Below are 26,993 nucleotides of genomic sequence, written 5' to 3'. Positions count from 1 at the left end.
ACAGAGAATTTTTTTTTCTTTTTGGTGCTAACAATATCCAGAAATGACACACTCTCGCGTAATTGAAGACGCAACCTTGTGAAAGGACTTGGCGTAGACAACGACGCCTGAAATGACGGATTTGCGTCATCGAACGTAACTTTGCGCCAAAAAAACCCTTGCGCCAAAAATTACGCAATATAGTTTGGCATTTTGCGCCCTCGCGAGCCTAATTCTGCCTGCAAATTTAAAATGACAGTCAATTGCAAAAAGACTATACCCCAGGTAAGAAATAAATTTTCCTAAAAAATGCATTTCCCAGATATGAAACTAACAGTCTGCAAAATGAAATATACTGAAACCTGAATCATGGCAAATATAAGTACAATACATATATTTAGAACTTTATATAAATACATAAAGTGCCAAACCATAGCTGAGAGTGTCTTAAGTAATGAAAACATACTTACCAAAGACACCCATCCACATATAGCAGATAGCCAAACCAGTACTGAAACGGTTATCAGTAGAGGTAATGGAATATGAGAGTATATCGTCGATCTGAAAAGGGAGGTAGGAGATGAATCTCTAGGACCGATAACAGAGAACCTATGAAATAGATCCCTGTGAGGAAAACCATTGCATTCAATAGGTGATACTACCTTCACATCCCTCTGACATTCACTGTACTCTGAGAGGAATCGGCCTTCAAAATGCTGAGAAGCGCATATCAACGTAGAAATCTTAGCACAAACTTACTTCACCACCTCCATAGGAGGCAAAGTTTGTCAAACTGAATTGTGGGTGTGGTGAGGGGTGTATTTATAGGCATTTTGAGGTTTGGGAAACTTTTCCCCTCCTGGTAGGATTGTATATCCCATACGTCACTAGCTCATGGACTCTTGCCAATAACATGAAAGAAATCCTGGTTTGTTGGATGCCTATTATATGCAAGCTGAACAGCTAGGTGGTTGACCCAAGGAGTGTGGATTCATTGTGGGATGTGAGATGTGAGAGAGAGATCCAGAAGTAAGGTTTGGGATTGAATGTACACAAGGGCTTCTGGTCTCTCTGCAACCTACTAACACATGATTTATAATAGACAAATGCAGCATCATACGACTAATGGATCATTAGTCAGGTCTCCATAAAAGCTTATACTGTTTTCTATGATTTGGTTTGCACTATTCTACCATAATAATAAAAATGTTTTTTTTTTTAAATATCCACAACACTTTAAAACTATAGATACTTTAAAAATAAAACAGGACTAATATGTATGAACATGAAAAATATAGCAGTAACCTAAACTGAATCAAACAATGATAATAAAAATGTAAAACAATTATGTAATTTTAATGAAAACTGTTTCAACCTTGATTTCAAATAATCAGAATCAATATATAAAGTTTATGTACATCATCTGCATTGGTGATCAATGTTTATCCTTAAAGTGAATGTAAAGTGTCATGAATTACTGCCCGTTTTTTAAAAATACTATTAAAAACAGGGGCACTTTCATTCATGAAAGTTTACATTGCAGTGTATTTTAAAAAATACTTACCTTTCTTTTGAGCAAAGCCGGATCGCCGATCCCTCACCTGCAGTTCCTCTGTACTTACGTCACCAATGACGAAACCAGCTTCCTCCAATCATGGCTTCCCCCCAGAGCGTCCATCTCGTGATTGGAGGAAGCCGGTTTCGTCATTGCTGTGTAAGTACAGCAGGAGAAGCAGGCGGGGGATCGGCGATCCGGCTTTGCTCAAGAGAAAAGTAAGTATTTGAAAAAACTATGCTGCAATGTAAACTTTCATGAATGAAAGTGCCCCTGTTTTTAATAGTATTTTTAAAAACTGGGCACTAATTCATGAACATTTACGTTCACTTTAAAGGAATGGCAAAGCTAAAAATGAAACTTGCATGATTCAGATAGAGCATATAATTTTAAGACACTTTAAAATTCACTTCTATTTTGAAATGTGCTTTGTTCTTTTGGTATCCCTTGTTGAAAAACAATATGCACATATCCTACACTAGTGGGAGCTACCTGCTGATTGGTGCCTGCACACATTTGTCTCTTGTGATTGGCTAACTAGATGTTCAGCTAGCTGCCAGTAATGCAATGCTGTTCCTTCAGCAAAAAAATAACAAGAGAATGAAGCAAATTTGATAATAGAAGTAAATTTGAAAGTCATTTGAAATGGTTTGTTATATCCAAATCATGAAAGAAAATTTTGGGGTTTCTTGTCCCTTTAAGTACTATTGGGCAGAACCTCTTTTTTTTGTTTTGTTTTAAAAAATAAAAAATAAATAAAAAATGTATTAACATAACGGAAACAAAAGTGAATCAATACCTGGTTCTCTCTGTTCTTTTCAGTGGCGGCCTTCCTGAAGCAGTAATACTTTTAGAACGATTATAGCTTGGTTTGTATCCCAGACCCCATTTATCCTTTAAAGATGCTGCCTAAAAGAGCATCACAAGAAAAAGGATTTCTGATTAGGAGTTTTAATGCTTAACATTGAGGTAAAATAGCAAATGTAAAAAAAAAACAAAAAAAACTTACTCTCATGCTGGATCTGCGCAACTTTTTCCGAACATCTCTACGAATGTCGTTGACAGCTACAGACTCTAAATGCTGATATCGCTGAATTTCTTGATTTATAGTTCCTTCACTTGCCCCAAGTTTCCTTAAAAATTATTTTAAAAAATTATTAAAAAGTAAACATTAATAGTACATTTAAAAAAATAAAAAGTTTTGACAGTTGATAATAGTTACAACATATTCCGTTTTTAAAGATACAATTAAATTATGTTACCTGTTCTTTGTTTAATCAAAGATGAAAGTCAAAAGCAAATTTTATATGATGTTTCAAAGAAAGGTTTATCCTAGGGCAGTGATGGCGAACCTTGGCACTCCAGATGTTTCAAAACTACATTTTCCACAATGCTTAGGCACTCTGCAGTCCTGTCAATCATCATGGGACATGTAGTTCTGAAACATCTGGAGTGCCAAGGTTCGCCATCAATGTCCTAGGGGAATCATAAATGGCCATTCTAGTAAAACAGAATTTATGCTTACCTGATAAATTACTTTCTCCAACGGTGTGTCCGGTCCACGGCGTCATCCATTACTTGTGGGATATTTTCCTCCCCTACAGGGAAAGGCAAGGAGAGCACACAGCAAGAGCTGTCCATATAGCTCCCCCTCTGGCTCCGCCCCCCAGTCATTCGACCGACGGTTAGGAGAAAAAGGAGAAAACTATAGGGTGCCGTGGTGACTGTAGTGTATAAAGAAAAAACATAATTTATGCTTACCTGATAAATTCCTTTCTTCTGTTGTGTGATCAGTCCACGGGTCATCATTACTTCTGGGATATAACTCCTCCCCAACAGGAAATGCAAGAGGATTCACCCAGCAGAGCTGCATATAGCTCCTCCCCTCTACGTCACTCCCAGTCATTCGACCAAGGACCAACGAGAAAGGAGAAACCAAGGGTGAAGAGGTGACTGTAGTATAATTTAGAAAATATTTGCCTGCCTTAAAAAAACAGGGCGGGCCGTGGACTGATCACACAACAGAAGAAAGGAATTTATCAGGTAAGCATAAATTATGTTTTCTTCTGTTATGTGTGATCAGTCCACGGGTCATCATTACTTCTGGTATACCAATACCAAAGCAAAAGTACACGGATGACGGGAGGGCTAGGCAGGCTCATTATACAGAAGGAACCACTGCCTGAAGAACCTTTCTCCCAAAAATAGCCTCCGAAGAAGCAAAAGTGTCAAATTTGTAAAATTTGGAAAAAGTATGGAGCGAAGACCAAGTTGCAGCCTTGCAAATCTGTTCAACAGAGGCCTCATTCTTAAAGGCCCAAGTGGAAGCCACAGCTCTAGTAGAATGAGCTGTAATTCTTTCAGGAGGCTGCTGTCCAGCAGTCTCATAGGCTAAACGAATTATACTACGAAGCCAGAAGGAGAGAGAAGTAGCCGAAGCCTTTTGACCTCTCCTCTGCCCAGAGTACACGACAAACAGGGAAGACGTTTGTCGAAATTCCTTAGTTGCCTGCAAATAGAACTTGAGGGCACGAACTACATCCAGATTGTGCAGAAGACGTTCCTTCTTTGAAGAAGGATTCGGACACAAGGAAGGAACAACGATCTCTTGATTGATATTCCTGTTAGTGACTACCTTAGGTAAGAACCCAGGTTTTGTACGCAGAACTACCTTATCCGAATGAAAAATCAAATAAGGAGAATCACAATGTAGAGCTGATAACTCAGAGACTCTCCGAGCCGAAGAAATAGCGATTAAAAATAGAACTTTCCAAGATAACAGTTTAATGTCAATGGAATGAAGGGGTTCAAACGGAACTCCTTGTAAAACGTTAAGAACCAGGTTTAAACTCCATGGTGGAGCAACAGTTTTAAATACAGGCTTGATCCTAGCTAAAGCTTGACAAAAAGCCTGGACGTCTGGATTTTCTGACAGACACTTGTGCAACAAAATGGACAGAGCTGAGATCTGTCCCTTTAAAGAACTAGCCGATAAACCCTTATCTAAACCTTCTTGTAGAAAAGACAATATCCTAGGAATCCTAACCTTACTCCAAGAGTAACCTTTGGATTCGCACCAATATAAGTATTTACGCCATATTTTATGGTAAATCCTTCTAGTAACAGGCTTCCTAGCCTGTATTAAGGTATCAATAACTGACTCAGAAAAACCACGCTTTGATAAGATCAAGCGTTCAATTTCCAAGCAGTCAGCTTCAGAGAAGTTAGGTTTTGATATTTGAATGGACCCTGAATCAGAAGGTCCTGTCTTAGAGGTAGAGACCAAGGCGGACAGGATGACATGTCCACTAGATCTGCATACCAAGTCCTGCGTGGCCATGCAGGTGCTATTAGAATCACTGATGCTCTCTCCTGTTTGATTCTGGCAATCAATCGAGGAAGCATCGGGAAGGGTGGAAACACATAAGCCATCCTGAAGGTCCATGGTGCTGTCAAGGCATCTATCATAACTGCTTCCGGATCCCTGGATCTGGACCCGTAGCGAGGAAGTTTGGCGTTCTGACGAGACGCCATGAGATCTATTTGTGGTTTGCCCCAACGTCGAAGTATTTGGGCAAAGACCTCCGGATGAAGTTCCCACTCTCCCGGATGAAAAGTCTGACGACTCAAGAAATCCGCCTCCCAGTTCTCCACTCCCGGGATGTGGATTGCTGACAGGTGGCACGAGTGAGACTCTGCCCAGCGAATTATCTTTGATACTTCCATCATTGCTAGGGAGCTTCTTGTCCCTCCCTGATGGTTGATGTAAGCCACAGTCGTGATGTTGTCCGACTGAAACCTGATGAACCCCCGAGTTGATAACTGGGGCCAAGCCAGAAGGGCATTGAGAACTGCTCTCAATTCCAGAATGTTTATTGGAAGGAGGCTCTCCTCCTGATTCCATAATCCCTGAGTCTTCAGAGAATTCCAGACAGCGCCCCAACCTAGTAGGCTGGCGTCTGTTGTTACAATTGTCCAGTCTGGCCTGCTGAATGGCATCCCCCTGGACAGATGTGGCCAAGAAAGCCACCATAGAAGAGAATTTCTGGTCTCTTGATCCAGGTTCAGAGTAGGGGACAAATCTGAGTAATCCCCATTCCACTGACTTAGCATGCACAATTGCAGAGGTCTGAGATGTAGGCGAGCAAAAGGTACTATGTCCATTGCCGCTACCATTAAGCCGATCACCTCCATGCATTGAGCTACTGACGGGTGTTGAATGGAATGAAGGACACGGCATGCATTTTGAAGCTTTGTTAACCTGTCTTCTGTCAGGTAAATCTTCATTTCTACAGAATCTATCAGAGTCCCCAAGAAAGGAACTCTTGTGAGTGGAAAGAGAGAGCTCTTCTTTTCGTTCACCTTCCATCCATGCGACCTTAGAAATGCCAGTACTAACTCTGTATGAGACTTGGCAGTTTGAAAGCTTGGAGCTTGTATCAGAATGTCGTCCAGGTATGGAGCTACCGAAATTCCTTGCGGTCTTAGAACCGCTAGAAGAGTACCCAGAACCTTTGTGAAGATTCTTGGAGCCGTAGCCAATCCGAATGGAAGAGCTACAAATTGGTAATGCTTGTCTAGAAAGGCAAACCTTAGATACCGGTAATGATCTTTGTGAATCGGTATGTGAAGGTAAGCATCTTTTAAATCCACTGTGGTCATGTACTGACCTCTTTGGATCATGGGTAAAATTGTCCGAATAGTTTCCATTTTGAACGATGGAACTCTTAGGAATTTGTTTAGGATCTTTAAATCCAAGATTGGCCTGAAAGTTCCCTCTTTTTTGGGAACTACAAACAGATTTGAGTAAAACCCTTGTCCTTGTTCCGACCGCGGAACCGGATGGATCACTCCCATTAATAAAAGATCTTGTACGCAGAGTAGAAACGCTTCTTTCTTTATCTGGTTTGTTGACAACCTTGACAGATGAAATCTCCCTCTTGGGGGAGAAGATTTGAAGTCCAGAAGGTATCCCTGAGATATGATCTCTAGCGCCCAGGGATCCTGAACATCTCTTGCCCAAGCCTGGGCGAAGAGAGAAAGTCTGCCCCCCACCAGATCCGGTCCCGGATCGGGGGCCCTCGATTCATGCTGTCTTAGGGGCAGCAGCAGGTTTCCTGGCCTGCTTGCCCTTGTTCCAGGACTGATTAGGTCTCCAGCCTTGTCTGTAGCGAGCAACAGCTCCTTCCTGTTTTGGTGCAGAGGAAGTTGATGCTGCTCCTGCTTTGAAATTACGAAAGGAACGAAAATTAGACTGTCTAGTCTTAGCTTTGGCTTTGTCCTGAGGCAGGGCATGGCCTTTACCTCCTGTAATGTCAGCGATAATCTCCTTCAACCCGGGCCCAAATAAGGTCTGCCCCTTGAAAGGTATATTAAGCAATTTAGATTTAGAAGTAACATCAGCTGACCAGGATTTTAGCCACAGTGCTCTGCGTGCCTGAATGGCGAATCCTGAATTCTTAGCCGTAAGCTTAGTTAAATGTACTACGGCTTCTGAAATGAAAGAATTAGCTAGTTTAAGGACTCTAAGCCTGTCCGTAATATCGTCCAGCGTAGCTGAACTAATGTTCTCTTCCAGAGATTCAATCCAGAATGCTGCAGCAGCCGTGACCGGCGCGATGCATGCAAGGGGTTGCAATATAAAACCTTGTTGAACAAACATTTTCTTAAGGTAACCCTCTAGTTTTTTATCCATTGGATCTGAAAAAGCACAGCTATCCTCAACCGGGATAGTGGTACGCTTAGCTAAGGTAGAAACTGCTCCCTCCACCTTAGGGACCGTTTGCCATAAGTCCTGTGTGGTGGTGTCTATTGGGAACATTTTTCTAAATATTGGAGGGGGTGAGAATGGCACACCGGGTCTATCCCACTCCTTAGTAACAATTTCAGTAAGTCTCTTAGGTATAGGAAAAACATCAGTACTCGCCGGTACCGCAAAATATTTATCCAACCTACACATTTTCTCTGGTATTGCAACTGTGTTACAATCATTCAGAGCCGCTAAAACCTCCCCTAGTAATACCCGGAGGTTCTCCAGTTTAAATTTAAAATTTGAAATATCTGAATCCAATCTGTTTGGATCAGAACCGTCACCCACAGAATGAAGCTCTCCGTCCTCATGCTCTGCAAGCTGTGACGCAGTATCAGACATGGCCCTAGTATTATCAGCGCACTCTGTTCTCACCCCAGAGTGATCACGCTTGCCTCTTAGTTCTGGTAATTTAGCCAAAACTTCAGTCATAACAGTGGCCATATCTTGTAATGTTATCTGTAATGGCCGCCCAGATGTACTGGGCGCAACAATATCACGCACCTCCCGGGCGGGAGATGCAGGTACTGACACGTGAGGTGAGTTAGTCGGCATAACTCTCCCCTCGCTGTTTGGTGAAATTTGTTCAATTTGTACAGATTGGCTTTTATTTAAAGTAGCATCAATACAGTTAGTACATAAATTTCTATTGGGCTCCACCTTGGCATTGGAACAAATGACACAGGTATCTTCCTCTGAATCAGACATGTTTAACACACTCGCAATTAAACTTGCAACTTGGCTACAGTCTTATTTAACAAAAAACGTACTGTGCCTCAAAGAAGCACTAAACGATTAAATGACAGTTGAAATAACGAACTGAAAAACAGTTATAGCATCAATCCTTAACACAATTTAGCAAAGGTCTGTTCCCATTAGCAAAGCAAAATCAATTAAATCTGAAAGCATAAAAAAATTACTGAGTAACGTTTTTTATCACAGTCAATATATAAGTCTCACAGCTCTGCTGAGAGAATCTACCTCCCTCAAAAGAAGTTTTGAAGACCCCTGAGTTCTGTAGAGATGAACCGGATCATGCAGGAAATACAATGAGTAACTGACTGGAAATTTTTGATGCGTAGCAAAGAGCGCCAAAAAAACGGCCCCTCCCCCTCACACACAGCAGTGAGAGAGAAACGAAACTGTCACAATTAGAATAAGCAACTGCCAAGTGGAAAAATAGTGCCCAAACATATATTCACTCAGTACCTCAGTAAATGCAAACGAATCTACATTCCAGCAAAAACGTTTAACATAATTAATACCTATTAAAGGTTTAATGTACTTTTTACAGAGTAATTCCAGTGAGTAAAGTATACATACATGACATATTATCGGTATGGCAGGATTTTCTCATCAATTCCATTGTCAGAAAATAAAAACTGCTACATACCTCTATGCAGATTCATCTGCCCGCTGTCCCCTGATCTGAAGCTTTACCTCTCCTCAGACGGCCGAGAACAGCAATATGATCTTAACGACTCCGGCTAAAATCATAGTAAAACTCTGGTAGATTCTTCTTCAAACTCTGCCAGAGAGGCAATAACACACTCCGGTGCCATTGTAAAATAACAAACTTTTGATTGAAGTCATAAAAACTAAGAATAATCACCATAGTCCTCTTACACATCCTATCTAGTCGTTGGGTGCAAGAGAATGACTAGGAGTGACGTATAGGGGAGGAGCTATATGCAGCTCTGCTGGGTGAATCCTCTTGCATTTCCTGTTGGGGAGGAGTTATATCCCAGAAGTAATGATGACCCGTGGACTGATCACACATAACAGAAGAAAGAAAATTTTTTCAAACCTGATTAAAAAACCAGGGCGGGCCGTGGACCGGACACACCGTTGGAGAAAGTAATTTATCAGGTAAGCATAAATTCTGTTTTCTCCAACATTGGTGTGTCCGGTCCACGGCGTCATCCATTACTTGTGGGAACCAATACCAAAGCTTTAGGACACGGATGAAGGGAGGGAGCAAATCAGGTTACCTAAACAGAAGGCACCACGGCTTGCAAAACCTTTCTCCCAAAAACAGCCTCCGAAGAAGCAAAAATATCAAATTTGTAAAATTTGGCAAAAGTGTGCAGAGAAGACCAAGTCTTTATGATCAAACAACTAAAAATCTATGCGCTGGTGGTAGATAATACTTCACATAAAAATCAGATACCCCGAATAAATAGTTTTAGTAGCAGTTATGATTGTCTTATATGTGTGCGCCTGTGTGCAAACACTGGCTTAATATCTACCAAATGACAATGGTCTTAGTAGTATTTGTATTTCTATGTCTATGTTTATATAAATAAATGTATAGAAAAAAACATTTTTTAGTTTTTAAAGAATTTTCATAGAATAATATCTTAAAATTATTAAGTTCTAATTCAAAAATAAAAATAAAAAATAATAATAAAAAAAAAATATACAAAGATTATTGGTTAAAAATAATATTCTTTTATTAGAATCAATATAAAACAGTCAGTCGAAATTGCTTAATCTTAAAGTGGTTATGTGAGAAAGTTGGTACCAACCAATTGTATTGAGGTGTAGCTAAAATTAGTATATGATATATGTGTGTAAAATTAGCAAGTCCAGTTTATACCTTGGTAGGTATTTAAAAATACTTTTTGTAAAAGATTTGGCTTTTCGCTCATAAAATGCACCAAAGGTAGAAAATAAGGTATAATTGGTAGAAATACAGTTGTTAGAGATCGTTGTTGAAGACAACTATTGACACCTGGTTCAACAATAGGTGTTTATTTTCAGCCTTTTTGAAATAAGCCTTTTTGTGATATGACCAAAAGATTTAGGCTAGGTGTTTGAGCCGTTTTCTGTATGTCACAGTAATTATATCACAATAGTTATTGAACACTTAGTTTGTCTTTTGCGATATTATTAATCAACAGACTTTGAATAAGGTACCTTATTTGCAGTTCCAAGTCATATAAGAAGGTTCTTGCGTGTCCAAATGAGGTATAGATGAGAAACTTTCTTTGTCCTTTCAAAGTTTCTAGGAGCGCTTGTTGCAGCGTGTATGTCTCCTGTGAAAGTTGCCTCTGTCACTTCCGTGTCCGGTCTTGACACGCCCACCAAATGCGAGATTGACAGATAGGTAAAGAGCAAGGTTTCTCCAGTGCAGTGTAAGCAGTCTGTATCCAAGGTGATCAGTAAGCAGTCTGTATCCAAAGCAACGCGTTTCAGCTCCAAAGAGCCTTTCTCAAGCTTCTGTCAGACCTGCTTAGAATCCTATCTTTTATACCTTTGTTCCTGATTGAGTAAATTGTTTAATTGTTTTATTGAAGCATTGTCAAAGCCAATATCATTTCTGTGTGTGGTTTTCAATATGCTTAAAAGCCGCTATAGAGTATTCATGTATTCTTATTAGAAAAAAATAATAAAATAAATAAACAACTAAATAAATAATTTTAGTAAAAAACTGGAATAGTTCTCTTTTTTCCTTTGTTGAAAAGATATTTTTTATATTTATATTGGTACTATACTGTGTGTGGTTTCAATATGTTTAAAAGCCACTTTAGATTAAGTAAATAATTATAGTGAAAACTGGAATAGAATCGGTTGGCTTAGTTCTCTTTTTTCCTTTGTTGAAAAAATATTTTTACATTTTTATATTTCTATTGGTTCTTTCCAATGTATTTCCAAGTTATTACTGTACATTAAAAAGACTGTACATATCTATATATGACCTGCATCATATGAAAAATAAAACTTAAAATTTGTTTGTTAAGATAGAAAAATAATCAGATTTATTTATATACTTTAAAAACGTTTTTTTCTTTGGTAATAAAGGACTAAATAATATATACATATATATAAAGCTGGACATTCTAAGTTTTATAGAACAAACCAATGTGTAATAGATGGGTGAAACAGTCTCAATCTAGAGATTGTAGGTATTTATGATTTCTTGTAGTATTGTGTTATGATCTATGTGAAAAAACTTCTCAGTTCAATTTCTAAATTCAGACCTTGTGGGTGAAGAGTGTCTAAATTGTAAATCCATTTGCTTTCTAGCTGCAATAATCTTTTTTGATTATCTCCCCCTCTGTTTTGTTTTTGTAATTTGGCTATGCCCATATAGTTAACAATTTTTAGATTACCATTATTACAGGCTTTAAAATGCTTAGGGACGGGTAGGTCCTTATTTCTATCTTCGTTCATATTTTCGATGGATAAAATATGCGCTCGTATTCTTTCACGTAGGGGGCGTTCTGATTCGCCTACGTATTGCATTCCACATTTACACTGAATCATGTAGACAATATTTTTATCTGTGCATCTTATACATTCTTGGATTTTAAATTCCCTTTTATTAATATGTGATGTGACTGTTTTACTTTTCTTGGAGTGTCTGTAAGATTTGCATATAAAACATGGGAAAAAACCTTTTAGGTCCTGTCCTGTTAAATCTTTGTCTATTTTTTTATGCTGTTTAATTTGGGTTGGGGCAAGTATGTTTTTTAAATTATTAGCTTTTCTGTATATGAACCTCGGTTTTTTAGTGATAAAGGGGCCAATAATTTTATCTTGATGTAGTATGTGCCAATGTTTCTTTAGTATTTTTTCTGTTATTTTATAGTTTGCATTGAAATCACTTATGAATGGGATATTTAGTTTATTATGTTCTGGGTGGGTGTTGTCACTAAATTTTTTATTATTTTTGTTTAATATGGTATTTCTTTCCATTTTTCCTACTCCTTGTCTAATATTCTCTTTGACAATGCTTCAATAAAACAATTAAACAATTTACTCAATCAGGAACAAAGGTATAAAAGATAGGATTCTAAGCAGGTCTGACAGAAGCTTGAGAAAGGCTCTTTGGAGCTGAAACGCGTTGCTTTGGATACAGACTGCTTACTGATCACCTTGGATACAGACTGCTTACACTGCACTGGAGAAACCTTGCTCTTTACCTATCTGTCAATCTCGCATTTGGTGGGCGTGTCAAGACAGGACAAGGAAGTGACAGAGGCAACTTTCACAGGAGACATACACGCTGCAACAAGCGCTCCTAGAAACTTTGAAAGGACAAAGAAAGTTTCTCATCTATACCTCATTTGGACACGCAAGAACCTTCTTATATGACTTAAGACCAAGTCGCTGCCTTACATATCTGATTAACAGAAGCCTCGTTCTTGAAGGCCCATGTGGAAGCCACAGCCCTAGTGGAGTGAGCTGTGATTCGTTCAGGAGGCTGCCGTCCGGCAGTCTCATAAGCCAATCGGATAATGCTTTTCAGCCAGAAAGAAAGAGAGGTAGCAATAGCTTTTTGTCCTCTCCTCTTACCAGAGTAAACGACAAACAAGGATGATGTTTGTCTAAAATTCTTTGTTGCTTCTAAATAGAACTTTAAAGCACGGACTACATCTAAATTGTGTAACAAACGTTCCTTCTTTGAAACTGGATTCGGGCACAGAGAAGGAACAACTATTTCCTGGTTAATATTCTTGTTGGAAACAACTTTTGGAAGAAAACCAGGCTTGGTACGCAAAATAACCTTATCTGAATGGAACACCAGATAGGGTGGATCACACTGCAAAGCAGATAATTCAGAAACTCTTCTAGCAGAAGAAATAGCAACCAAAAACAGAACTTTCCAAGATAGCAACTTGATATCTATGGAATGTAAGGGTTCAAACGGAACCCCCTGAAGAACTGAAATAACTAAATTTAGACTCCAAGGAGGAGTCAAGGGTCTGTAAACAGGTTTGATTCTGACCAAAGCCTGTACAAAAGCTTGTACCTCTGGCACAGCTGCCAGTCGTTTGAATAACAAGACAGATAAAGCAGAAATCTGTCCTTTTAGAGAACTCGCTGACGATCCCTTATCCAAACCTTCTTGGAGAAAGGAGAGGATCTTAGGAATTTTAATCTTCCTCCAGGAGAATCCCTTGGATTCACACCAACAGATATATCTTTTCCATATTTTATGGTAAATCTTTCTAGACACAGGTTTTCTGGCTTGGACCAGAGTATCTATCTCTGAATCTGAAAACCCACACTTGAATAAAATCAAACGTTCAATTTCCAAGCAGTCAGCTGCAGAGAAATTAGATTTGGATGTTCGAATGGACCTTGTACTAGAAGATCCTGTCTCAAAGGTAGCTTCCATGGTGGAAACAATGACATATTCACCAGGTCTGTATACCAAGTCCTGCGCGGCCACGCAGGAGCTATCAGAATCACAGAGGCCTTCTCCTGTTTGATCCTGGCTACAAGCCTGGAAGGAGAGGGAACGGTGGAAACGCATAAGCTAGGTTGAACGACCAAGGCGCCACTAATGCATCCACTAGAGCGGCCTTGGGATCCCTGGATCTGGACCCGTAGCAAGGGACCTTGAAGTTCTGACGAGACGCCATCAGATCCATGTCTGGAATGCCCCATAATTGAGTCAACTGGGCAAACACCTCCGGGTGGAGTTCCCACTCCCCCGGATAGAAAATCTGACGACTCAGATAATCCGCCTCCCAGTTGTCTACTCCTGGGATGTGGATTGCAGATAGGTGGCAGCAGTGATCCTCCGCCCATTTGATGATCTCGGATACCTCTCTCATCGCCAAGGAACTCCTTGTTCCTCCCTGATGGTTGATGTAAGCTACAGTCGACATGTTATCTGACTGGAATCTTATGTATCCGGCCTTCGCTAGATGAGACCAAGCCCGGAGAGCATTGAATATCGCTCTCAGTTCTAGGATGTTGATCGGGAGAAGAGACTCTTCCCAAGACCATAAACCCTGAGTTTTCAGGGAATCCCAGACCGCGCCCCAGCTTGATAGACTGGCGTCGGTCGTGACAATGACCCACTTTGGTCTGTAGAAACTCATTCCCTGAGACAGGTGATCCTGTCTATTGGAGCATGCACAGTTGTAATGGACTTAAATGAATTCGAGCAAAAGGAACTATGTCCATTGCTGCAACCATCAACCCTACTACTTCCATGCACTGAGCTATGGAAGACTGCAGAATAGAGAGAAGAACTTGACAAGCGTTTAGAAGCTTTGACTTTCTGACTTCTGTCAGGAAGATCTTCATTTCAAAAGAATCTATTATTGTTCCCAAAAAGGGAACTCTTGTTGACGGAGACAGGGAACTCTTTTCTACGTTCACCTTCCACCCGTGAGATCTGAGAAAGGCTAGAACAATGTCTGTATGAGCCTTTGCCTTGGAAAGAGACGACGCTTGCATTAGAATGTCGTCCAGATAAGGTGCCACTGCAATGCCCCTTGGTCCTAGAACCGCTAGAAGGGACCCGAGCACCTTTGTGAAAATTCTGGGAGTAGTGGCTAGTCCGAATGGGACAGCCACTAACTGATAATGTTTGTCCAGAAAGGCTAACCTTAGGAACTGATGATGATCTTTGTGGATAGGAATATGTAGATACGCATCCTTTAAATCCACGGTAGTCATATATTGACCCTCCTGGATTGTAGGTAAAATTGTTCGAATGGTTTCCATTTTGAACGATGGAACTCTGAGAAATTTGTTTAGAATTTTTAAATCCAGAATTGGTCTGAAAGTTCCCTCTTTTTTGGGAACTACAAACAGATTTGAGTAAAAACCCCTGAACTTGTTCCACAGTTGGAACTGGGTGTATCATTCCCATCTTTAACAGGTCTTCTACACAATGTAAGAATGCCTGTCTACTTATTTGGTTTGAAGATAATTGAGAAATGTTGAACCTTCCCCTTGGGGGTAGTTCCTTGAATTCTAGAAGATAACCCTGAGAGACTATTTCTAGTGTCCAGGGATCCTGAACATCTCTTGCCCAGGACTGAGCAAAGAGAGAGAGTCTGCCCCCTACTAGATCCGGTCCCGGATCGGGGGCTACCCCTTCATGCTGTCTTGGTAGCAGCAGCAGGCTTCTTGGCCTGTTTACCCTTATTCCAGCCTTGCATTGGTTTCCAAGCTGGTTTAGTCTGGGAAGTGTTACCCTCTTGTCTAGAGGCTGCCGAGTTAGAAGCCGGTCCGTTCCTGAAATTGCGAAAGGAACGAAAATTGGACTTATTCTTAGCCTTGAAAGGCCTATCCTGTGGGAGGGCATGGCCCTTTCCCCCAGTGATGTCTGAAATAATTTCTTTCAATTCTGGCCCAAAAAGGGTCTTACCTTTGAAAGGGATATTAAGCAATTTTGTCTTGGAAGATACATCCGCCGACCAAGACTTTAGCCAGAGCGCTCTGCGCGCCACAATTGCAAACCCTGAATTTTTCGCCGCTAATCTCGCTAACTGCAAAGCGGCTTCTAAAATAAAGGAATTAGCTAACTTAAGTGCGTGAATTCTGTCCATGACTTCCTCATACGGAGTCTCCCTACTGAGCGACTTTTCCAGTTCCTCGAACCAGAACCACGCCGCTGTAGTGACAGGAATAATGTGCACGAAATAGGTTGAAGGAGGTAACCTTGCTGTACAAAAATCTTTTTAAGCAAACCCTCCAATTTTTTATCCATAGGATCTTTGAAAGCACAATTGTCCTCAATGGGAATGGTCGTGCGTTTGGCTAGTGTAGAAACCGCCCCCTCGACCTTAGGGACTGTTTGCCATATGTCCTTCCTGGGGTCGACCATAGGGAACAATTTCTTAAATATAGGAGGAGGGACAAAAAGGTATGCCTGGCTTCTCCCACTCCTTATTCCATCTTGCACAAGTTTTCTGGGATGACCAGATTGTCACAATCATCCAGAGTAGATAGCACCTCCTTAAGTAATGCGCGGAGATGCTCTGATTTAAATTTAAATGTCACAACATCAGGTTCTGCCTGCTGAGAAATTCTTCCTGTATCAGAAATTTCTCCATCTGAGAAACCCTCCCTCACTGCCACTTCAGACTGGTGTGAGGGTATGACAGAAAAATTATCATCAGCGCCCTCCTGCTCTAGAGTGTTTAAAACAGAGCAATCGCGCTTTCTCTGAAATGCTGGCATTTTGGATAAAATATTAGCTATGGAGTTATCCATTACTGCCGTCAATTGTTGCATAGTAACAAGCATTGGCGCGCTAGAAGTACTAGGGGTCGCCTGCGCGGGCATAACTGGTATAGACAAAGAAGGAGAAGATGTAGAACTCTCCCTACTTCCTTCATCTGAGGAATCATCCTGGGCAACCTTACTATTTGTGACAATACTGTCCTTACTGTGTTTGGACGCTATGGCACAATTATCACATATATTTGAAGGGGGAACCACATTGGCTTCCATACATACAGAACATGATCTATCAGAAGGTACAGACATGTTAAACAGGCTTAAACTGGTTAATAAAGTACAAAAACCGTTTTAAAACAAAACCGTTACTGTCTCTTTAAATGTTAAACAGAGCACACTTTATTACTGAATATGTGAAAAACTATGAAGGAATTATCCAATCTTTACCAAATTTTCACCACAGTGTCTTAATGCATTCAAAGTATTGCACCCCAAGCTGTTAACCCTTAAAATGTGGAAACCGGAGCCGTTTGCAATTTTAACCCCACTACAGTCCCAGCCACAGCCTTTGTTGTGACTTCAACTATCCCAGGGGGGTATTTCAAGCCTTCTAGGAACTTTTTCAGTGGACACCAGACCCTCTCACATGCATCTGCATGCACTGTACTTAAAAGAAACTGCACAATAATGGCGCGAAAATGAGGCTCTGCCTAATACAGTGAAAGGCCCTTCCTGACTGGGAAGGTGTCTTAACTAGTGCCTGGTGATAAAAAACGTTCCCCAAATAATAAAAGTGTGAAATCCACTTCAAACTTTAAATAAAAACTTAAATAAACAATCAATTTAGCCCTTAAGAGTGTCCTCCAGTTAATAGCCCATAATAAGCCCTTTATTCTTTCTAAGTCTAAGAAAATGGCTTACCGATCCCCATGAGGGAAAAATGACAGCCTTCCAGCATTACACAGTCTTGTTAGAAAATGGCTAGTCATACCTTGAGCAGAAAAGTCTGCAAACTGTTCCCCCCAACTGAAGTTCTCTCATCTCAACAGTCCTGTGTGGGAACAGCAATCGATTTTAGTTACTGCTGCTAAAATCATACTCCTCTTTTAAACAGAACTCTTCATCTCTTTCTGTTTCAGAGTAAATAGTACATACCAGCACTATTTTAAAATAACAAACTCTTGATAAAAGAAATAAAAAACTACAACTAACACCACAAACTCCTCACCATCCCCGTGGAGATGCTACTTATTCAGAGCGACAAGGAGAATGACTGGGGGGCAGATCCAGAGGGGGAGCTATATGGACAGCTCTTGCTGTGTGCTCTCCTTGCCTTTCCCTGTAGGGGAGGAGAATATCCCACAAGTAATGGATGACGCTGTGGACCGGACACACCAATGTTGGAGAAAAAATGTACATAATCTGACTAGTGCTGTTAAATGGATCAGTTCCCCTTGGAACCAGCAGTACACCGTGGGTCCCAAGCGGCACTTCCACTGTGTGTTTTATCCATTTGTGGAGGTAAACACAATAAGGCAGGATCAATTATCATAAAATCATATACAGTAACAGATTAGAGCATGTAATTTTTAGACTACTATGGCCATTTAAATGAATATTCTAAAAGTAAACTTGTCTCATTAGATTGTGTTAATATATAAGAAAAAAAAACATCAGGGATGTCACCAGCACCACAAAACAATAGAATTATACTCTGTATTGTAAATATTTAAACATACAACATTGTGATGAACAAAGAAAAATAAAAGGAAAAGAAAAACATCTCTTGTTCATAATAATGTTGCAATATTACAGTTCAACCAATTAGTGTAGTGCAATTCTGCATCCATATCTTGAAGATAATCAGCCCATACAAATGCCTTGCTGTATATGTACATTGTATATTATTAAAACAGGTAAAAAGCAGAAAGATATTAATGCAAAAATCTACTGTATAATTTTAGTAAACCTTAAGAGTAAACATTTAAAGTTTAGTAGACACTAGAATGCCCTTTTAAAAACAAATCCTGTATTGATGAAAGAAAAATAAATTTAGAGGGTACTTTTTAGGCCAGACCTCATGCAAATCTAGGACCTAGAACATACATTTAGGAACAAGAAACTTTGGCCATCCCTATAAAAAAACACACCATAATTTATACTTAACTGATAAATTTATTTTTTTCATGGTGGTGAGTTACTATTCTCTACCACTAGGAGGAGGCAAATATTTCCAAACCCCAAGAGCTCTATAAAACCATTCCTACCTCACACATGCCTCAGTCTAACATACAGCCAAGCAAGTGAGGTAAGAAAATGGAATCAGAGCCATAAAAGGAGCAGGGGGAAAAAAGATGTGCTAAAGAAAAAACTAACCCCAGAAAAACACAAGAATGGGGTCTCGTGTGGTCTCGTGGACTCTCATTGCCACGAAAGAAATGAATTCATCAGGTAAGCATAACTTATTTTTTCTTTCAAACAGGTGGTGAGCGTCCACGATCCTTTACACTTGGGAACTAATACCTAAGCTGTGGAGTCCACGAGTAATAACAGAGAGGAAGGGTTTAAAACATTTTTTTTTCACTGAGAAATTAAATCCACAACACCAATAATTGTTTTTATTTTTTGTATGCATTTAAAAAAGGCAAAAAAAAAAATCAAACAGACAATTGCCTGAAGAACCTTCCTACCAAAGGCTGCTTTAGAAGAAACAAAAACATCAAAATGATAAAAAATTTGTAAAAGTATGCAAAGAAGACCAAGTAGCTGCCTTGCAAATTTGATCAACTGAAGCCTCATTCTTGACAACCCAAGAAGTGGCAGCTGACCTATAATGAGCAGTAATTTGCTGTGGTGGAAGCTGACCTGCCTCCAAATAAGCTTTGTGAATCAAGAGACTAAAGAAACGGCAGAAGCTTTTTGACCCTTCGTAGGACCAGAAAAATAAACGAACAAACTGGAATCAATGTAATATTTCTTTCCTAAGATATGGTGAGTCCACGGGATCATCAATTACTGGAGGAGGCAAAGAGCACCACAGTTAAACTGTTAAGTAACACTCCCTTACCCACAACCCCCAGCCATTCTCTTTGCCTCTATCAATGGAGGAGGTGGAGTTTCTGGTGTCTGAAGAAAATTGGATTCTTGTGCTACAAGCAAGTTTTTTGGGTCTAGCTATACTCCACGTTAGTCTCTTCAGTAAGGGCAGCGGTGGCTTTAAAGCAGTTAGGAACTTTTAAGGTGGGCCTTACTGAGTTTTCCTAACATCTTTGCTGCCCTGTTATAGAAAATCAGAGTAGGTGACTCTGCTCTTTCTGTCTTATAGGTCTCTGTGAGGAGCTGTGTCCTTGCATACCTAGTGCTGTCTCTACATGCCGGACAGCAGATTTGGCAGGTAAGTGCCTTTTTTTTCTTCTAGGTGGGGAGATTATGCACTTACATTATTAGCTGAATTTTCTACAAGGGACTAGATTATCCTTATGTGAGGATAAGTGGGCATGTATGCAGGGCATGTGACTGAGACCGCATAACCCTTCAGTATTGAAAGGGTTATTCATTTAGGCTCATTTTTTAAGGAATGGTACAGGGGGATTAAACTCTTTATCGTTTATTTATCCTTAGCGGTGAACTGTTTAACTTGTCAAGCGGTTCTGAAGAAAAATAATATATTTTATTCTGTTGAGTTACGCGTTAGTATGAGTTTTATTGCCTACAATATGTGTCAGTTCTCTCAGTAACCAGGAAGTAATGCTCTGGCTTGTTTTGTGGTTCTGTGGCGCAGTTTAATTCAGCCTATCACCTGATCGGCACTTCGTCTCGGGCTTTCAGCGGACCAACAGCAGAGTGAAGCGGGTTACTGAATTGCTGTGCAGAATATTATAGGAACTCAGACAGTTTGATTCCGTTTATTCCTAAGGGGATTTGGTGAAGGTAGGCGCATCAGTTAAAACTGAGGTGTTGGGTTCCTGAGGTTAATTTTTTTTTAGCGCATAGTTCATATTTATATAAACTGCTTTTATTTATTTTTTATTTTTAGGTAAAAAGTAGTCTATTTTTCTGCAGAGGGCATTGATTTATTTTTGTGTGCATTACATCTAAAAGATTTATAGGTCATGTCTGACACAGATCAAAAACATGATCAATTGAATGCCTGTCTTTTGTATTTAGAAGTTCAGATTGCTTCTCCTATGCAATTCTGTTCCTCATGTGTTAAAAAGAAAGAATTTTAGTTATTGAGCCTAATGTCTCTCAGGATGATGCCGTTCAGGTAATTCCACAGACCTCTCCTGTAACGTCACAAGCTGTGCCCTGCGGCTCCTCTATTGCTCCAAGTAGAGCATATTTGAAAGCTGAAATTGCTGCGCAAGTATCTTCAGCGGTATCAGCAGCGTAAGAGGAAAAGGAGTTGAGACGGAAAGGTTTCTATTACCAGTGATTTGTCTCAGATGGCTCTTCCTATTAGATTTGATGAGGAAGATGCGTCAGAGCTTTCTGAGGATGAAATCTCAGATTCGGATAGTGTAATTCCTTTGTCTGAAGCTGATTGAAGTTCCTTCATTTTTAAGCTTGAACACCTTTGTTTCTTGTTAAAGAAGGTTTTGGCTACTTTGAATGATTCGGACACTCCTGTCGTGGTTAATCCTAAGAAGTCTAGTAAACTTAATGATTACTTTGAAGTTCCTTCTACTAAGGAGGTTTTCCCGGTACCTGACCGGGCTACAGACATTATTACTCAGGAGTGGGAGAAGCAGGGGGTATCCTTTTCCCCGTCTCCTATTTTTAAGAAAATGTTCCCAGTTGCCGACTCTTGCGGAGACATGGCACACGGTTCCTAAAGTTGAAAGGACTATTTCTACTTTAGCCAAGAGAACAACTATTCCTATTAAGAATAGTTGCACTTTTAAATATCCTATGGATAAAAAGATGGAGGTTTATTTAAAAAGAATTTACGTTCATCTAGGACTTTTATGGCAACCTGCAGTATGTATTGCTACTGTGACAAGTGCTGCATCCTACTGGTTCTATGCATTATCTGATTCTCTTGAGGTAGAGACTCCTTTAGATGAGATTCAAGACAGAATTAAAGCACTTAAGATGGCTAATTCCTTTATTTCAGATTCTAATTAGGCTGAGCGCTAAGTCATCTAGCTTTGCTGTGTTAGGCGGTAGAGACTTGTGGCTAAAGTCGTGGTCAGCAGACGTCTCCTCTAAGGTCAAGCTTTTAGCTCTTCCTTACAAAGGGGAAGAAATTGTTTAGACCAGGTCTTACAGAAATTATTTCCGATATTACGGGTGGAAAGGGGTCTTTTCTACCTCAAGATAGAAAGAATAGAACCAAAGGTCGTCAGATTAATTTTCGTTTATTTCGTAACTTCAGAGTTAAGTCTTCCCCTACGTCTACCAAGCAAGAGCAATCTAAGAACAAACAAAACCAAAAGATTGTGGGAGGCGCCTGCAACGGCTGGCTGTCAATAATATTTATAATAAAAAGTAAAAAATAATAAACCACTTCTAAACAAGAGAATTCAAGCCTCTGGTTTAAATAAGCACATTTTTAATACTCCAAAATTAAAGAACAAAAATAAAAAACAATACTCAATATTTTAAAATTTCTTTGACACCGGTGTCATCTAACAACTAAATACACTGTCTTTTCGAATTCAATATTTATATAACTTATGTGGATTTAAAACTTTGCAACAGAATAGCAATTGTGAGTCAAATCACTATAAAATATTATCTTAGTGAAACACCTATGCACTAGTGAATGTGAATAAATAGCATTTTTTGTTTCGTAGCAAAAAAGAAAGAAAGGGGTTATAAGTTTGAATACTGATGTGAATTTTATATATCTGTATATTATATACTTTGCCTAAACCATTAAGGTAACTTGTTAAATTAATTAAGTGTATTTAGTTTTTAGATGACACCGGTGTCAAAGAAATTTTAAAATATTGAGTATTGTTTTTTATTTTTGTTCTTTAATTTTGGAGTATTAAAAATGTGCTTATTTAAACCAGAGGCTTGAATTCTCTTGTTTAGAAGTGGTTTATTATTTTTTACTTTTTATTATAAATATTATTGACAGCCAGCAGTTGCAGGCGCCTCCCACAATCTTTTGGTTTTGTTTGTTCTTGTATGAATTTCACACTGTGTGAGGAGTGTGAACAGTGGGTGTGGCCAGTGCTGTTTAGACTTAGCTCCTAGACAAATCTACAAAATTCTCTAAGAGCAATCAAAGCCCTCTTGGAAGTCCAATCAGTCTTGGCATAAGGGGAAGCAATCGAAGAGCTTGCAGCTGACTCTAAATCGGCATGAAGGGTTTGCCCCCTATCCGGAACCGGATCTAGTGGAGGGCAGACTTTCTTATTTCTCTCAGGCTTGGATACGAGATGTCCCAGACCCTTGGGCTGTGGACATAGTTTCACAAGGTTACAAATTGGAATTCAAAAACTTTCCTCCAAGGGGCAGGTTCAACCTTTTAGAGATTATCTGCAGACCAGACAAAAAGAGAGGCATTCTTAAAATGTGTTCAAGATCTCTCCTCCCTGGGAGTAATTGTACCGGTTCCAATACAGGAACAGGGTCTGGGGTTTTATTCCAAGAACCTTCAGACCAATTATAGACCTGAAGTGTTCAAACAATTTCTGAGAGTACTGTCTTTCAAGATGGAGACAATACGTTAAATTCTTCCTTTAGTACAAGAGGGTCAGTTCATGACGACCATAGATCTAAAGGATGCTTACCTTCAAATTTCCATTCACAGGAATCACCACAAATTTCTGAGGTTTGCCTTTCTAGAAAAGCACTTTCAGTTTGTGGCACTTCCGTTTGGCCTTGCTACAGCTCCCAGAATTTTTTCAAAGGTTCTGGGAGCTCTCTTGGCAGTGGTCAGGTTTCAATGTATTGCTGTGCCTCCCTATCTAAAGGACATACTGATCCAGGCACCATCTTTTCAACAAGCAAAATCTCACACGGAAATCTTGTTGCCTTTTCTTCACTCTCATGGTTAAGTAAATCTGGAAAAGAGTTCCCTTGTTCCATCCACAAGGGTAGTGTTTATAGGGACTATAATTGACTCCCTTTTAATAAAAATATTTCTGACGGAAGTCAGAAAATCTAAGATCCTCTCCTCTTGCCTCTCCCTACAGTCTTCTATTCGACCATCAGTGGCTCAATGTATGGAAGTAATTGGACTAATGGTTGCTTGCATGGATATTGTTCCTTTTGCTCGGTTTCATTTAAGAGCTCTACAACTTTGCATGCTCCGACAATTGAACAGGGATTATGCAGATCAGTCGGCAAGAGACTGTCTCCCTTGGTGGCTTTCTCAGGAGCATCTGTCTCGGGGCACATGCTTTCAGAGACCTTCCTGGGTGATTGTCACCACGGACGCCAGCCTGCTGGGCTGGGGAGCAGTCTGGGACTATTTAAAGGCTCAGGGACTGTGGACTCGGGAGGAGTCTGCTCTCCCCATAAACATCTTGAAGCTGAGAGCGATTTTCAATGCTCCGATGGCTTGGCCTTAGTTGTCTTCAGTCCAGTTTATCAGGTTCCAGTCAGACCTCATAACTTAAGTGGCTTACATCAACCATCAGGGAGGAACTCAAGAGTTCCCTAGCCATGAAGGAGGTATCCCGAATTATCCTGTGGGCGGAAGCTCACAACTGCTATCTATCTGCCATCCACATTCCAGGAGTAGACAACTGGGAAGCGGATTTTCTGAGCAGACAGACGTTTCATCCTGGGGAGTGGGAACTTTATCCGGAGGTTTTCTCCAGCCTGACCTTAAAATGGGGGTTACCAGTGCTGGATCTGATGGCGTCTCAGCAGAATGCCAAATTCCCTAGGTATGGTTTGAGGTCGAGGGATCCACAGGCAGCTCTGATAGATGCTCTGGCAGTCCCTTGGACTTTGAGGTTGGCATATCTGTTTCCTCCGTTAGCTCTCCTTCTATGAGTCATTGCTCGCATCAAGCAGGAGAGAGCGTCAGTGATTTTCGTAGCTCCTGTGTGGCCACGCAGGATTTGGTATGTAGATCTGGTGGAAATATCAAAACTTCCACCTTGGAGACTGCTTCTGAGAAAGGACCTTCTACTTAAAGGGACATTATACACTCATTTTTTCTTTGCATACATGTTTTGTAGATCTATTTATATAGCCCATAAAGTTTTTTTTGTTTTTATAGTTTTGCTTATTTTTTTAATAACATTGCTCTGATTTTCAGACTAACCAAGCCCCAAAGTTTTAGAAGAATACTGTCAGATACCTACTCCAGCTTGCTCCTGTTTGTGCAAAAGAAGAGGAAGGGGGGGAGTGTCTTATTTCCCACTTGCAGTGGGCTTTCCAGCTACCTTTTCAACAGAGCTAAACTGAGAGCTTCTAAGTAAGTTTTTATATCAGTATCTGTGCATCTTATTCTTTATAGTAATGTCTATTAGATGCAGTTAAATGAAAATTGGTGTATACTGTCCATTTAAGGGCCCCTTCCTTCATCCGAATCTCGTTTCTCTGAATCTGACTGCTTGGAGATTAAACTCTTAGTTCTGTCTAAGCATGGCTTTTCCGAGTTGGTCATTGAGACAATGATTCAGGCTCGCAAGCCTATTACTAGGAAGATTTACTATAAAATATGGCGTAAATACCTTTATTGGTGTGAATCCAAGGGCTACTCTTGGATTAGGGTTAGGATTCCTAGGATATTGTCCTTTCTCCAGGAAGGTCTGGAGAAGGGTTTGCCAGCAAGTACTCTGAAGGGTCAGATTTCTGCTCTGTCTGTTTTGCTACATAAGCGTCTGGCGGATGTGCAATCTTTTTGTCAGGCCCTGATTAAAACCAGGCCTGTGTTTTAATTGGTTTCTCCTCCTTGGAGCCTTAACCTTGTTCTTAAAGTTTTGCAGCAGGCTCCGTTTGAGCCTATGCATTCCATAGATATTAAGTTATCTTGGAAGGTTTAAACATAGATAGATATAAACATAGATATATTGACGGCAGATAAGAGCCATAGGCCCAGCAAGTCTGCCCGACCTTACCTAACAGTATAAACTTATCTAGTTCGTAGGATAGCCCTATGCTTGTCCCATGCATTTTTAAAGTCCCCCACAGTGTTTGTTGCTACTACCTCTTGAGGAAGTTTATTCCATAAATCAATCACTCTTTCTGTAAAGAAGTGCTTCCTCAAATTACTTCTGAATCTACTACCCTTTAGCTTGAGCTCATGACCCCTTGTTCTTGAATTTTCCATTTTATGTAAAATACCCACAGCCTCAGTTTTACTAAACCCTTTAATGTACTTGAAAGTTGCTATCATATCACCTCTTTCCCTTCTCTCCTCTAAGCTATACATATTTAGGTCATTGAGCCTATCCTGGTAAGTTTTATTTTTTAGACCATGTACCATTTTGGTAGCCCTCCTTTGCACAGATTCAAGTTTGTTAATATCCTTCTGAAGATATGGTCTCCAGAACTGCACTGTTTTATTTCTTGTTACTATCTCTTCTGCTTGGAGAGTTTCGGAACTTTCAGCTTTACAGTATGAATCTCTATATCTTATTTTTCATGCTGATAAGGTGGTCCTTCGTACTAAGTTGGGTTTCCTTCCTAAAGTTGTTTCAGATAGGAATATTAATCAGGAAATTGTTGTTCCTTCTCTATTTCCTCATCCTTCTTCGTATAAGGAACGTTTGTTGCACAACTTAGATGTTGTGAGTGCTCTCAAATTCTACCTACAGGCGACAGGATTTTCGTCAGTCTTCTGCTCTGCTTGTTTGTTTCTCTGGGAAACGTAAAGGTCAGAAAGCTACTGCTTCTTCTCTTTCTTTCTGGTTAAGAAGTATAAATTGTTTGGCTTATGAGACTGCTGGACAGCAGCCTCCTGAGAGGATTACAGGTCATTCCACTAGAGCTGTCTCGTCTTCTTGGGCTTTCAAGAATGAAGCTTCTGTGGAACAGATTTGCCAGGCAGCTACTTTATTTACAAATTGTACAAATTCTATACTTTTGCCTTGGCTGAGGCTTCCTTGGGAGAAAGGTTTTGCAAGCAGGGGTGCCTTCTGTTTAGGTTACCTGTTTTGTCCCTCCCTAATCTGTGTCCTCTAGCTTGTGTATTAATTCCTAACAGTAATTGATGATCCCGTGGACTCACCATATCTTAGGAAAGAAAACAAAATTTATGCTTACCTTTCTTTCTGGATATGGTTGGGGCATTTTAGCCTGTAACGCAACGTCAATCCCGCACTCAAAAAAATTATGTTTTTCTGTGGGATTTCCATAGCGCCGGTATTACAAGTTGTGCAGTGAGGCTAAAATGTTTGCGTTACAGCCTATACCAACACAATCCATACCGCCATCTAAAAGCAGTAGTTATGGATTTTGTGTAACAAAAATGTTTCACAAAACTCATAACTAAACTGTTACAAAGTACACTAACACCCATAAACTACCTATTAACCCCTAAACAGAGGCCCTCCCGCATCTCAAACACTATATTACACTTATTAACCCCTAATATGCCGCCCGCCCACATCCCTGCCACTATAATAAAGTTATTAACCCCTATTCCGCCGCAACTAACTAAACCTATTAACCCCTAAAACGAGGTCCTCCCGCATCGCAAACACTATTTAAAATGTATTAACCCCTAAACTGCCGCCTGCCTACATCCCTGCCACTATAATAAAGTTATTAACCCCTATTCCGCCGCTCCCCAACACCGCA

The 26,993-nt window shown here is 40.1% G+C and overlaps 1 protein-coding gene across 8 annotated transcripts in view; it reads right to left on the bottom strand.

Annotated features, from left to right (window-relative positions):
• Positions 1-26,993, bottom strand: part of BLTP1 (bridge-like lipid transfer protein family member 1) — a 1,044,923-nt gene that overhangs the window by 278,316 nt on the left and 739,614 nt on the right. For all 8 annotated transcript variants that reach the window (XM_053703615.1, XM_053703613.1, XM_053703617.1 and 5 more), the window contains 2 exons: positions 2,544-2,667; positions 2,334-2,443 (listed from right to left, as the gene is read on the bottom strand). In XM_053703615.1, coding sequence (XP_053559590.1) covers positions 2,334-2,443; positions 2,544-2,667 — 234 coding nt within the window. The remainder of the gene's footprint in view (positions 1-2,333; positions 2,444-2,543; positions 2,668-26,993) is intronic.

Source organism: Bombina bombina, chromosome 2, assembly GCF_027579735.1.
Source record: "Bombina bombina isolate aBomBom1 chromosome 2, aBomBom1.pri, whole genome shotgun sequence".
In the NCBI taxonomy this organism is placed as follows: domain Eukaryota; kingdom Metazoa; phylum Chordata; class Amphibia; order Anura; family Bombinatoridae; genus Bombina; species Bombina bombina.
The sequence above is the reverse complement of the archived record's forward strand: the minus strand, read 5'-3'. Positions and strand labels throughout refer to the sequence as shown.